We start from the raw sequence: 14,368 nt of genomic DNA, 5'->3' as shown, positions 1-14,368 counted from the left end.
ATGCCTGCTTTAGGGTCCCCTCTGCCAAACTGGGTTGTGCTGGGCTGAGCAGGTGTTGGAGGCTGCCTAGCAAGCAGCAGCCACCAAAAAAAAGTAAAAAAATGTTCTTTTTAAAACTTGATGTGGAGCCAAGAGCAGGAATGCTCCTCCCAGCTCCTCAGTATTCCAGAAGACTACTGCTGGCCCCATTTCGGCTCCCCTCCCCTTGCCCTCTCCTGAACCTTACCAGAGGACTGCTTGCTTGCCCCCGCCCACCACCCCGGAAATGGGCAAGCTGTCTCTGACGGAAGTTGCCCCAAGTATTCAAATGAGACCCAAGGCCCAATTTAGGGTGAGCCCGGGCACGCAGTGTCTGTGTGCCATTGGCTATGCGCTCGAAAATGGGTCATAATTCATTCGTTCTAATATGATAGAATTTTACATTGAGTTTGAAAGTGATTTGGTTAAATCCGAAACTAGGGTCTTAAATCTAAACAAAGCAAACTATGTAGGAATGAGGGGCGAGTTGGCCAAGGTAGATTGGGAAACTATATTAAAAGGTATGATGGTAGAGAAGCAATGGTTAGCATTAAAAAAATTAATACATAATTTACAACAAATATACGTTCTGTCTGTCTTCATGGAAGACGACAAAAAAAAACTTCCCGGAAATAGTGAAGAACCAAAAATTTCATAGATTCTAGAGCGGTTCCTGTGGATTGGAAGGTAGCAAATGTAACCCCACTATTTAAGAAGGGAGATAGAAAACAGGGAACTACAGACCAGTTAACCTGACATCAGTAGTAGGGAAAATGCTAGAATCTATTATTAAGGATGTGGTAACACGGCTCTAAGAAAATAATAGGATTGGGCAGAGTCAGCACGGATTTATGAAAGGGAAATCGTGTTTGACAAATCGGTTAGAATTTTTTGAGGTTGTAACTAGCAGAATAGATAAGGGGGAATCAGTGGATGTGGTGTATTTGGATTTTCAGAAGGCATTCGATAAGGTGCCACACAAGAGGTTATTAAACAAAATTAGGGCTCATGGGATTGGGGCTAATATACTAGCATGGATTGAGGATTTGTTAACGGACAGAAGAGAGTAGGAATAAACGGGTAATTTTTGGGTTGGCAGGCTGTAACTAGAGGGGTACCACAAGGATCAGTGGTTGGGCCTCAGCTATTCACAATCTATATCAATGATTTGGATGAGGGGACCAAATGTAATATATCCAAGTTTGCGGATGATACAAAGCTAGGTGGGAATGTAAGTTGTGAGGAGGATGCAAAGAGGCTTTAAGGGGATATATACAAGCTAAGTGAGTGGGCAAGAACATGGCAAATGGAATATAATGTGGAGAAATGTGAAGTTTGATAGGAAAAATAGAAAAGCAGAGTACTTTTTAAATGGTGAGAGTTTGGGAAATGTTGGTATTCAGAGGGACCTGGATATCCTTGTACACAAATCACTGAAAGTTAACATGCAGGTACAGCAAGCAATTAGGAAAGCAAATTGGCCTTTATTACAAGAGGATTTGAGTATAAAAGTAAAGATGTCTTACTGCAATTATATAGGGCCCTGGTGAGACCACACCTGGAGTATTGTGTACAGTTTTGGTCTCCTTACCTAAGGAAGGATATACTTGCCATAGAGGGAGTGCAACAAAGGTTCACCAGACTGATTCCTGGGATGGGGGGATTGTCCCAAGAGAGACAGTGAGTAGACTAGGCCTATATTCTCTAGAGTTTAGAAGAATTAGGTGATCTCATTGAAACATACAACATTCTTTCAGGGTTTGACAGGGTAGATGCAGGGAGGATGTTTCCCCTGGCTGGGGAGTCTAGAACCAGGGGTCACCGCCTCAGAATAAAGGGTCAGCCATTTAGGGCTGCGATGAGGAGAAATTTCTTCACACAGAGGGTGGTGAATCTTTGGAATTCTCTACCCCAGAGGGCTGTGGAGGCTGGGTCGTTGAGTATATTCAAGACAGAAATTGATAGATTTGATATTGAGGGAATCAAGGGATATGGGCATAGTGCAGGAAAGTGGAGTTGAGGTAGAAGATCAGCCATGATCTTATTGAATGGTGGAGCAGACTCAAGTGGCCAAATGGCCTACTCCTATTTCTTATGTTCTTATTTCTACCCCAGTAACTCTTTTCCTAAAATAGCAGGAGCAATGGAGTTGTATATTTTCTTTTACTGAATTTATCAAAGGGCTATAATTTACTGTAAGCGGAGAATGAATGGCACCTGGCATTTGTTAAACTTGACCTTGCCCATGTTTTCCATGAGCTTTTGCACTTAAAGTTTCTGTAAGTTAGAGATCCAAATGGCCCAGCGCCCTGTACAGGCCATCTGAGACCTGTGTGAACAGGGCCAGCAACTGTGTATCTCCTTAACCAGACACTAGAACTGCGCAGCCTCTGAAGTGCAAGTTAGAATAGTAAATTCAATGTCAAATCAGGTACAGAAAGCAAAATAGAGAGAGGGAAAGAAAGATTGGATTGAGAGAGAAAAAAATACAGAAATAAAAAGTAATTAAAAAAAAATCTCTCAACAATTGAAAGCTGAAGGAATGAGACTCCATGCTTGTAAAAGTTAATTTTCAATGCCAGAGGGGTTGTTTGCTGTTAGCCTCATGTTATTTTGACAATAAATTCTACTCAATGTGTTCTTAAGGATGATATGGTTTTGCTCCATCAACTTCAGATTGCACAGGAGTTCCTTTAGTTTTACTTTAAAAGAGCAGTTTTTTTTTTACTTAAGTAACTATTCAGTTCAAAACCAAAAAGAATCTTATTGTCCATATCAATGTTTTACTTACCACCACTGTTTTCTGTAAGCTGTGCGGCACTCCAGGGACCCCGTGCAGCCAGCCTGCCACCTCTTCAAAGAGAAAACCATGCATGCGTAGTATTTTGATTGGCCCACGCAGCGCCAAACAAAATTACAGGGAACGTTGCTTGCCCATAGTGGAGATTCCACACATTACTAATGCACACACTTGGGAATTAATATCTTCCTTTATTTATTTGCTGCTTGAAAGTAAAGAAAGAAACAAACATAACTGAACTATAGCTGGGATTGTTATTTATTCATTGCTGTCTACTCCGGGGAAGAGTAGGATCAGGGATAATGACAAGATTTTTTTGTGCGTACATTTGTCATTTTTCTGGTCATGTGGTGGCGATTCCATCCACTGCTATTTCACTTTTACAATTTCTGCTCGTGAGCAATACCATGCGTGATCAACTACCCTGTAGTACATTTTTAAATGTATAACATAAAATCATAATGTGCAATGTGACAGGAGATCAACCAATATTACATAAAATTATAAAGTGTATTGACACACCATAATCTGACACAGAACCAGTTAAGTTAGCCTGTTCTAAGACACTAAAGTAATAACCTAAACTACTAATGGGAAACATTCAACTTTTGGCAAGTAACCAAAAGAACTGAATACAGACCTTCCAATTCTTTTGCTCCCACTGCTCTCAAAAAACTGTTTTGCCAGTGATTTCATGGGTTTAACTTTAGCCATTTTCTTCTCAATTATTACCTCACCCAACTGTTAGAATTCCAATTAATGGACGATTTCAACAGAACTTTGGCAATAAAATTTGAGTCACAGATTTAGGATATTTACGTCTGAACAGTGGGTTTCAGAAAAACCTCTCACCTGTTAAAACTGGTTTAAATGATATAAAAGTCTAATGTGAGTATTTTCTGTTAAGGGCAAATTGCGGAGAAAACCTTTAAGTATAAAAATAACTATTATGAAGCATGTGCCATTTTCTAGTTTCACAGATCCACCATCCCTGCTCAGCTACTTCATGTTAAGTGTGTCTCAGTTACTCTATTCATTTCAATTGCCTTCAGAATTTTGGACTGGCCTTGGAGCTGCCTGATCCAGTAGCAGTATGTTTTTTCCTCCAAGGTTAGCAGACTCTTGATTGAGTGCCAGGCTGGTTTGAGGTGCTAACTTTCACTAAAGTGAATGAAGTCACTCTACCAGAGCCCAGGCTCTCCTGTAATATATATCACAGAGCTTAAGAGGAAGGAGACCACAAAATCCCACATATTTCATAATAGGCAAAGTAATATAACCATAGAGATTTACAGCACATCAGGACACCATATGATCCATTGTGTCTGGAGCAATCTAAACCTAATCCAACTGCCCTGAATCTTGCTCTGCTTCAAATATTTATCTATTTATGGTGTACTGTAGCAAAGCATCTTATACATTAAGAACTCTCTGCATAATGGCATTTCTCAATGTCTCCCCTCACTCTCTTAGTGACAATAATAAACTTATGACACCTCAACCAGAAGAAATAGTCCTTTTCTACTTCACCCTTTCGAAACCCTTCATAATTTAAAAAAGCTGTTAAATCTCCTCAGACTTCTCCGTTCTAGTGGAAATAGTCCTAATATTTAGAGATAAATACTGCGAGCTGGGTGTGAGTACTTTGAACAGAAAGTAGTCCCACAGTCTTTCCTCTTTTTTAAATGTGATGTTAGATCAGGCATTAAACCAGTACTAAATAAAAGGAATTATAATAACCATTCATTATTCAACTTGCAAAATATTTCTATGCTTTTACACAAGTGAAAAAGATTATTTCATGTCTGCTGACAAAGTTTCTCTAAGACAAAATAATGATTACACAGACACTGTACAACATACAGTATTAAGTAAATATGTTTCTCTATGTTAACATTTTACAAAATTGTCATAAAAATCAAACAATGTCACATAGAAAGCATCAAAAACAATTAATGCAACAAAACATTGTTTTGTTCTTGTCCCTGGTGATGGATTTTCTATTATTTGAATCAATCATTTCTTTCCAGGAATGGTTCCCATGTACTTGCATATGATGGACAACATGACTTCATCTGCACCACCGCCGATTGACATCAACCTCATATCCCTCAAGGATAAAATAAAAACACAGAATCATTCATTGACTGCACATAAAGATATATAAATGCTGACCTTTTTCATTGCAGTGTGCTATTTCCCAAATACAATGCCCAGCCATGTGAAATGTTTCAAGGAGTGTCTTACTGCCAGCATTCTGACCTATATTCTTTTGTTCCTCCTAGAGCAGGAGGTACCAGTCTCAACGGAGCATCTCACACGATGCTAATTTGGTAACATGCCGAGAATAACAATCAGAACAATATTTCTGTTAATTGTTTTAGCTACTGGAATTATCCTATGCCTTTCACAGGATCTCTCCTGTCTTCGATAAGTGGTAGAGCATCATAACATCAAAAATTGTTTTAGGTTTAAGCTAATAAGCAAACTGGTGAATAAATAACCGTATAAGTTTACAGAAGAAATTTTATCTAGCTCCTTGAAAGGAAAACAATAAAAAGTCACAATCGGAATGCAAAGCTATTCTTTTGTATATATTTTTTTAATAAAAGCAACGTTTCTTTTCTTGCATTTCTTACCACAGCAGGAGCTGTACCATAAGAGAGAATGTCCTGGATCTGTACCCAGGCGCACTGGATCACTTGAATACAGCAAGTACTGTATTAGAAAATTGGACAGGATGGAGCACACGCCTGTATAAGAACTTTCCCGCTTTTCCTTGCAAAGTATGTTGCATATTTGAAAACTGAGATTTGAATAGCAGCCTTGCTTGACACTCAAAATTGAGATGTGGATAGGGAGTTGCGGGCAGCAAAAGGAAATAACTATTTTTGGAAAAATGACTGCAGACATTATTTGGGAAGTAACTTGCAGCTTCAATACTGCCATTCTCTTGTGCTATTTGATGCAGGGTTGGAGTTTTCTGGTCCTTTTTACGCTATTTTCCATTGAGCAGATTTAGGTCACATTGGTGCAACAACTGTGCGTAAACACCTGTGGTCCATCATATGCAATATAATTAGTGAACACTTAGAAAGGCATAGACTAAGCAGCGAACTTGCGGACGTCTGCTATGAAATGCAGGCGTTATTCCACATATGCCATTTCAATGACAGACATCAAAACCTTAAAACTGCCAATATGACAATTTTTGGGTTGCGCTCAACCATGGTATAGGCACACTTATGTTGGCAGTGATGCCTTGCAATTGCGACAAGGCTAGCCCCGCCTCCTAATTGCAATAATTTCACAGGAACTGGAAATTAAACCAGCAAAAAGGCACTATAGTAATTATATTTGTTTGCCTCATTAAAAAAGATGTTTATTTTGCAACAGACACTTGCTACCGGACATCTTCCTTCAGGTATCAGGGCATGGCAGTCTGGGGCTTGCCTTTTAAATCATTGCCGTGAATGGCTGCTTTGTGATTTGCTTTGACCGTTGATTCAGATATGTAACATCCCACTGCTGAATGGTAGTTCCAAAATAGATACAGAATATTTCATTAAAACACAAAGCATTACTTTTCAGAAATCCTCCACTCTCACGTAACAAAACTGCACATTTTACCACAAGGGTAAAGCACCCTTCCAGTCACTTGAACAAAATGTCAAATTAAATCATAGCTGTTCAGTAACGGAACATATTAAATTACAAACGGGAAAATTTAGAAAGAAAATTTAAAAGCAACTGCAGCAAATATGGGGCAGGGAAAGAAGACCCTGCTATCACCTTGTCCTGAATTAGTTCAACAGCAAGAAATGAGCTTCATACAATATAGGACAACTATATACTTTGAAATAAAATTATTTCCCTCCCTTTTGTCTTGGGTTGTCCCACATCACACAGTAACCCAGGCAAATATGAAATCTAGCAGACATTATTTCTCATCATTTGGTCCAAACTTTTGTTACTACATCTGATGAAGTGCCACATTTCGCAAGAGGTGGAAATGTATTTTTCCTTCAGCACATGTAGGATTCATTATTTTGAGACTAAAGCCATTGTTTACTCAGTTTCTCAATCACTAATGGCAAACTTAAAATCATGAACTTTCCATGTGAAGAACACGGTGCCAAATAACTCTTGTTAAGCAAAAACAGAGGTCTACCAACAAGGATTTTCATGACCACTATTACAGGATTTTAGATTAGAAAACTTATATATACTAGCTGGAGTGCCTGGCGGTGCCGAGGGTTTTTTGAGGGCATGTTGTTATGAAAAAAGTACAAATAATATATATATATATGTATATATATATATATGAGTTTGTCTGTCTGTGTGGGAAGGAGAGCGAGAGAGAGGAGGGGGAAGGAGAGAGAGAGAGAAGGGGAAGGAGAGAGGGAAGGAGAGAGGGAAAGAGAGAGAGAGAGAGAGAGAGGGAAGGAGTGAGAGAGACAGAGAGGGAAGGAGAGAGAGAGAGGGAAGGAGAGAGAGCGAGAGGGAAGGAGAGAGAGGGAAGGAGAGAGAGAGAGGGAAGGAGAGAGGGAAGGAGAGAGAGAGAGAGAGAGAGAAGGAGAGAGAGACAGAGAGGGAAGGAGAGAGAGACAGAGAGGGAGGGAGAGAGAGGGAAGGAGGGAAAGGGGTGGGGGAGGGAAAGGGGTGGGGGAGGGAAAGGGGTGGGGGAGGGAAAGGGGTGGGGGAGGGAAAGGGGTGGGGGAGGGAAAGGGGTGGGGGAGGGAAAGGGGTGGGGGAGGGAAAGGGGTGGGGGGGAAAGTTAGAAGTTGAAGGCGCTAGATAAATGCAAGCTGGGTTAACGGCGTTTCTTAGAATCCCTCTGACATCCACTACAATAAAGAGAGATATTTTGAAAGCATTGGCAGTGCAACCTCTCGCAGAGGTCGAGGCGGATACCGACCTGGATGAGCAGAGCCCGGCCACAGAAGCTCAGGAAGCGAGTGCCGGGGCGGCTGCAGAGGAGGAAGCAGCAGCCGAGCGAGAGCAGGGCGGCGGTGGCCAGCGCCGTGTGCGGCGGCCCGAGCGAGAGCGAGCCCGGGCGCCGGTCGGTGCAGCCCCGCAGCAGAGCAGAGGCTCCAGCACCCGGCGCCACTCGGGCTCGGAGGCGGGCAGCTGGCGCCGGCACAGCCGCTCGAAATGGCCGTCAAAGTAGGCGAGCCTCCGGGCGAAGGGCAGCGACCGCGGCCCCGAGCAGCAGCTCCTTCCCCACTGGCCCATCATCGCTGCTCCTACTTCCGCAAGGCCGGGGTGACAGGAGAGAGGGGAGAAAGCGGCGGAGACCTCGTGGGCGGCGTAGCGCCCGAGGCCTGGCCCGAGTCACCCGAGCTGAGCTCCCGCTCCCTCTGACCCGAAGAGCTCGGCAGTGACATCCTGCAGAGCGGAGAGGCCCGGGTGACAGGAGAGAGGGGAGAAAGCGGAGAGAAGGAGGAGGCCAGCCTTTACCAAGATGGCGGCGATGGCGGGCCGCTGGTTTGGAATCGGGCCCAGCGGGATGGGTGGTGCTTAGCAAGGAGGGGCTGAGGCTTCGAGGCCTGAGGCCTGCAGGCAGCTCATCCACCGTGGATGCAAACATCCCGTGAGCGGAGAGGCCGGGGTGACAGGAGAGAGGGGAGAAAGCAGAGAGAAGGAGGAGGGTGAGGGTGGGACTGATGACAGGAGGAAAAACTTTACGCAGCGAGTGGTTAGGATCTGGAATGCACTGCCTGAGGCAGACTCAATCGGGGCTTTCAACAGGGAATTGGATAAGTACTGTTCTTCCTTCCAACTCTTGCAAGGGTGAGGTTCCATAGGCCCCAGTTGCCCTTCTGTATGCTGCATAAGTGACAACTCTTCGTGTCTTGAGAATGAACAAAGTCAATTTAAAATTAAGCATGCACTTCAAATATAAAAGTTGACACTTAAATAATCTGAGATTCAAAAGCAAAAAACAATGTGTCATGACAGTTTCACACCAACTTCACCTTCAGTCTCAACAGGCAGACCAAAAAACAGAATGGCCCTGAATTTGCAGTCGGAGGCTTCCCGCAGGCGAATGCCTCCGACCATCAAAAAATCTACGAACTTACCTGATGGTCCCGGAGGTTCGGACACTTGCGCTCCTGGGCCTCTATGCGTAGGCCTGCATCGAGGCCCATGTATCCCAGGGGCACATGCAGTTCACAAGCACCCCTGGGATCACATGGGCCGGCCCAACCAATGATAGAAGGGGATCCCCATTCATACTTATGGAGATTCCGTACATAGGTTCTCCAACTAGAGGAAAAATTCTTTCCCTATTCACTATCAAAACCCTTCATAACTTTAGAAACCTCTATTAAATTTTCTCAGCCATATCTGCTCCAGTGGAATTGTCCCAGTATCTCAATTCTCTCTTCACAACTATCATTTCTCATCCCTGGCATCATCCTACTGAATCTATGCTATATGGTTTCTATAATGGGGTTCCCAAATCGATACTTAGTACTCTTAACTGTTGCCCAACCATTGTTTTGAATAAATTTTACATAACCTCTTCACTTTTGTACTCTATGCCCCTATTTATAAAACCCCAAATGTTGCTGGCCATTTTATGACTTTTAACTACCTGCATCCACACACTCAAGGATTTATGTATTTGTATCCCTAGGTCTCTGTTCCTCCACACTCTTCATCAAATTTTCATTGTGTGGATATTCCTATTCCTTGTTTTTTCTCCCAAAATGCATGACTTTAAACCTACCCAAATTAAACTACATCTGCCATTTGTCTGCCAATTCCACTCATCTGTTGATAGTCCTCCTAGAGCCTTTTACAGTCATCTATAAGTGCCACCTCTGAAAACCCATAACCAATGGTGACTCCAGCAAAGGAGACCCTTGGAACTGATGAAAGTCCCTTATTGTTAGTCACAGATGGAGTAATAAGCCTTCACTGTAACTCATCAGTTAGCTATGCAGCCATCTACTAGTGCTGCTCCCTCACCTAGGGGTCAATTACTAGTAGTGCACACTAAGCAACATGGAGAAGTTCATGATACTCAAGGGGCAAATTTGGAGAAAAGTACAAAGGAGGCACTGAAAAGCATAATGAAATTAATAATTTGGTAGCTGGAAATGCTCACCTCCAACCCTTTTTTCTGTCCATAATGGCCCATGACAGGTGCATGTAGTGTTATGGATAGAAAATTCAGCCCCAAATTCTTCTGCGGTTGTTATATATCTAGCATTCTATTAGCCTTTTTAAAATTTGCTTTGCCATATAGTCTGGATATTAAAAGCAACACGTCAACAATTATTCTCAGGTCCCTTCCAAGGCACTCTAGTACGAGTTTAAAAAGTGGTATTACTTGTTTAATCCTTGTTTTACCTTTGTGAAGACAAAAGGAACTCACATGCTGATTGGGTCCCGTCTTATTCTGCATCCCATGCTGGCAGTTGCTTCATTACTTTCAAGAATGGGGTTATCATGCTATCTGAGAAATGTTTGATCCCCATTGTGCAAATAGGTTTGTTAAACTGAATGTAACAAAAACCAGCTTGGGCATTTCCCTATCAGCACACAGCATGAAGCTCAATGTAAGCTCGAGGAACAGCACCTCATCTTTTGATTAGGCACTTTACAGCCTTCCAGACACAACACTGAGTTCAACAATTTCAGATCATAACCTCTGCCTCCATTTTTTCGGACAGCAGGTGCTGATTCTACTATTCCCATTTACACCTCTTCTAGATCCATTTTTTTTTTTTACTTGTCCCATTACCACTCTCTTTTGCCTTGCTCCATCATCCCTTCTGTCATTCAATTTCTCCTGCCTTCCACCGTATCACAGACTTTCCCTTTTGTTCTTTCCTCCCCTCCTCCTGGTCCCTGTCTCTGTACTTGCTTAAAACCTGTTACATCTCTAACTTTTTCCAGTTCTGATGAAAGGTCAGTGACCTGAAACGTTAACTCTGTTTCTCTCTCCACAGATGCTGCCTGAGCTGCTGAGTATTTCCAGCATCTTGTTTTTATCCCTATCAACACAGCTGTTAGTCTTATTCTGGAGTAAGAAATCTCAAGGTAAACAAAAACTACTATGAACTGCCTGTTATTACACAGACCTAACAGATGTTTCTTTCACTATTGAATATTTGGTATTACAAATATGGTGAATATGTAAACGCAAAAAACACACAACCTGGACCTAACGGATTCTATTGGCTTTTCCTCCAGTGCTATTTTGTATAATTATAGTTGAACTGCCATCTAATTAGATGTGTGAAAGCAGGATTAAATTGGATAATATGTCATATGAAGCTGTTCAAATAGAATCAAAATCCTGAGCAAAAAAAACTAATACTGCATTTAAAAAATTATTTCCTGTAATTTCTAACACTTTCTGCTGTAATAAATGATTGATGTTAACCTATTTTGACGATATAGGTGGAGTACTTTTTATGCCTTGCACTATTTGATCAGGACATTATTTGTCCAAAATGATTGAATTAGCACCAGTAACTGCTGCTTCTTTTTTTGCACGTTCCCTCCCCACCTGACCTCCCATTCTCAAGGCATGGAGTCTTTCATGGGTATGTGTGAGGTGCCAGAGGGTGCTGGGCATCCCTTGGTACCTCATTCAAGTAGGTTTTTCTCAATTGGCCACTATTCATATGTAATTCTTACCATTTCTGTGTAATTCTGTGTGGAGTTTGCACATTCTCCCCGTGTTTGCGTGGGTTTTCTCCGGGTGCTCCGGTTTCCTCCCACAGTCCAAAGATGTGCGAGTTAGTTTGATTGGCTATGATAAATTGACCCTTAGTGTTAGGGGGATTAAATACGTGGGGTTACAGGGATAGGGTGGGATATGTGTTGGTGTAGGGGTTACGGGGATCTGGTGGGATATGTGTCGGTGCAGGCTCGATGGGCCGAAATGGCCTCTATCTGCACTATGGGGTTTCTGTGATTCTGTGATTCTGTGAATAAGTGTCAGAAAGAAATTTGAGGGCAGTGACATCACAGCCAAAACTATTCCTTTACTCATCCAATGTTCCACATAAGGACTTCCCGCTACCTCTTCCACCTAGAAGGACAAGGGCAGCAGGCGCATGGGAACATCACCACCTCCAAGTTCCCTTCCAAGTCACACACCATCCTGACTTAGAAGTATATCGCCGATCCTTCATTGTCACTGGGTCAAAATCCTGGAACTCCCTACCTAACAGCACTGCGGGAGTACCTTCACCACACGGACTGCAGCGGTTCAAGAAGGTGGCTCACCACCACCTTCTCAAGTGCAACTAGGGATGGGCAATAAATGCTGGCCTTGCCAGCTACGCCCACATCCCATAAATGAATTAAAAAAAACTTCAAGCAAAGGATGCTGGATAGCAATCAGGAACAGCAACTCTGACCAAATTTCTCTTCCTTAGCCCAGGGGTGCTGAAGGCAGCTAAAGTACTCTTAGTGCCACCCTGGCTGAGATCAGCTAAATCAGCACAAAGCAGGGATCAAACATGGGAGGTTCCAGGTTTGTGTGATTGAGCCACTGAGAGTGCTGAACTTTATTAGATCCACTACTAACTCATTATATGCACAAACTTGAGAAAGCACTAGTTTAGATTTGAAGACTTATAAGGAAAGATTTTTGTGGGTCTGGGCACTGGATCGGCTAGGCACAGTGAATACCGGAAAATCCGATGGGTCAGAGCACACATCTGTAAAGGAATCCATTCAATGTTTCCATAATGGAAGGAAAATCGGGCCGGTTCCATTAGAGGCATGCACTACGAGCCGCATGATTTTACAACACTCGTTGCGCCTACACAGACCCAAGAAAATCTCCCCTGTAAACCAATTCACAATCAAATGATATGACTAGAAACCTTCATGGTAATTTATATACTTCACAACCCATCAATTACTGTTAGAATATCTACTTCAATAGATTACTGTTTTAGTGGAGATTATTCTTGGCTTTTAAAATATGAAGAAAACGTTTGCAGTTAAACTCAGTTCATGTCTGCATCCTTTAATTTTACTCACCTGTACAGTCTGCTGACCAGCACCTCATTAGTAAAACCCATTCCTCCCCAGAACTGGAGACAGCTGTCGGCTACCTCACGAGCCAGGCGGCTTGCCTTCAACTTTGCCATTGAGGCTAATTTTGTTGTATCAGTTCCTTGAATATACTGAGCTGAATGAAGAAAAAAATAAACCTAATTATAACTATAATTAAAAATAATTCTTGTATGAACAAAGCATAACACAAAGTCGATTGTGTTAGAAGGCAGTATCATATTTCGTGGTGGTGGAGTAGGGTTAAGGGTTTGACATGGCATCAGAAACTACAAGGCAAAGCTTGGTATATCACCTCAACCCCGAGGTACGACTGCCTTGGATAAACTCCAGTGTGTGTTATTCTTTGTAACTTATAGAAATTAAGAATGTAGTAACATTGACATTTTTTGCCAGCAGAGTGTCGTGGCTGACGGTGACAAATAAGTTCCCCTGATCAAATCAAGTGATTTGATAAATAGTGATGTTGTGCCGCGTAGATGTGATAAGCTGCGATTTTTTGATTTATTTTAACAAATTATATTAGGAAATGTCATAGTTTCCATATATGTTACAATAGTGTATATAAAACAATTCAAAAATCTTACTTTAATTGTGTAGCAAACTGCAAAAACGAATCCCTTTTTCACATAATATGCAAGAATGATCAAAAATGACAAAAGAATTCAACAAAAAACATGCAAATATTTACATTAAATGCTAAGAGGGCGTAAAACTTTGCTAGAGTCCCAATAAACTGAGTTTAGATGTATGTCAATAGAATAATCTAGTATGTAAAATCTGTATAATTATAATACCTTTATCTCCTTAGAAAAAAATCTCATGTTCATAAAGTATCACTCGAGCTGAAGGGGCTGTCTACACCCATGCAATACATTTAACATTCTTTCTAAAGTCAGGGTCCTCTTTAAATATGTAAAATGAGTCCCGATGATGACCCCGAGCTTTGCCCCCCCGACCCCCACCAGCACGGTGGCATAGTGGTTAGCACTGTGCCTCACAGCGCCAGGGACCCGGGTTCGAATCCGGCCTCGGGTGACTGTCTGTGTGGAGTTTGCATATTCTCCCCGTGTTTGCGTGGGTTTCCTCTGGGTGCTCCGGTTTCCTCCCACAGTCCAAAGATGTGCAGGTTAGGATGATTGGCTATGATAAATTGACCCTTAGTGTTAGGGGGATTAAATACGTGGGGTTACGGGGATAGGGTGGGATATGTGTTGGTGTAGGGGTTACGGGGATTGGGTGGGATATGTGTCGGTGCAGGCTCGATGGGCCGAAATGGCCTCTATCTGCACTGTGGGGTTTCTGTGATTCTGTGATTTCTGTGATCTTACCACTTAACTGACTGCCTAGGATCAATCCTGCGGGTCCCCAGTGGCAGCCTCCTGTCTGTGAACTTACACTCCTGCCGGCCGGCTAGGTAATGTAGGTAGAGAGTAGGGCCTATTAGAGACCAAAAAGGTAACCGGTGTGTTGAGGCAGAAGACATGGGTATGGTTCTTA

The 14,368-nt window shown here is 42.4% G+C and overlaps 1 protein-coding gene across 1 annotated transcript in view; it reads right to left on the bottom strand.

Annotated features, from left to right (window-relative positions):
- Window positions 1–2,989: 2,989 nt before the first annotated feature.
- The window catches only part of LOC147117352 (putative acyl-CoA dehydrogenase 6), a 119,470-nt gene continuing 108,091 nt past the window's right edge, over window positions 2,990–14,368 (bottom strand). Inside the window, exons 8-9 of the mRNA XM_085988281.1 lie at window positions 12,836–12,986; window positions 2,990–4,928 (exon numbers count right to left, since the gene is read on the bottom strand). Coding sequence (XP_085844407.1) covers window positions 4,835–4,928; window positions 12,836–12,986 — 245 coding nt within the window. The 3' untranslated portion in view covers window positions 2,990–4,834. The remainder of the gene's footprint in view (window positions 4,929–12,835; window positions 12,987–14,368) is intronic.

The sequence above is a fragment of the Somniosus microcephalus genome, chromosome 5 (genome assembly GCF_052327205.1).
Source record: "Somniosus microcephalus isolate GS21.2 chromosome 5, FLI_Smic_1.0, whole genome shotgun sequence".
Classification (NCBI taxonomy): Eukaryota; Metazoa; Chordata; class Chondrichthyes; order Squaliformes; family Somniosidae; genus Somniosus; species Somniosus microcephalus.
Note: the sequence above shows the minus strand (reverse complement) of the source record. Positions and strands in the feature narration are given on the sequence as shown.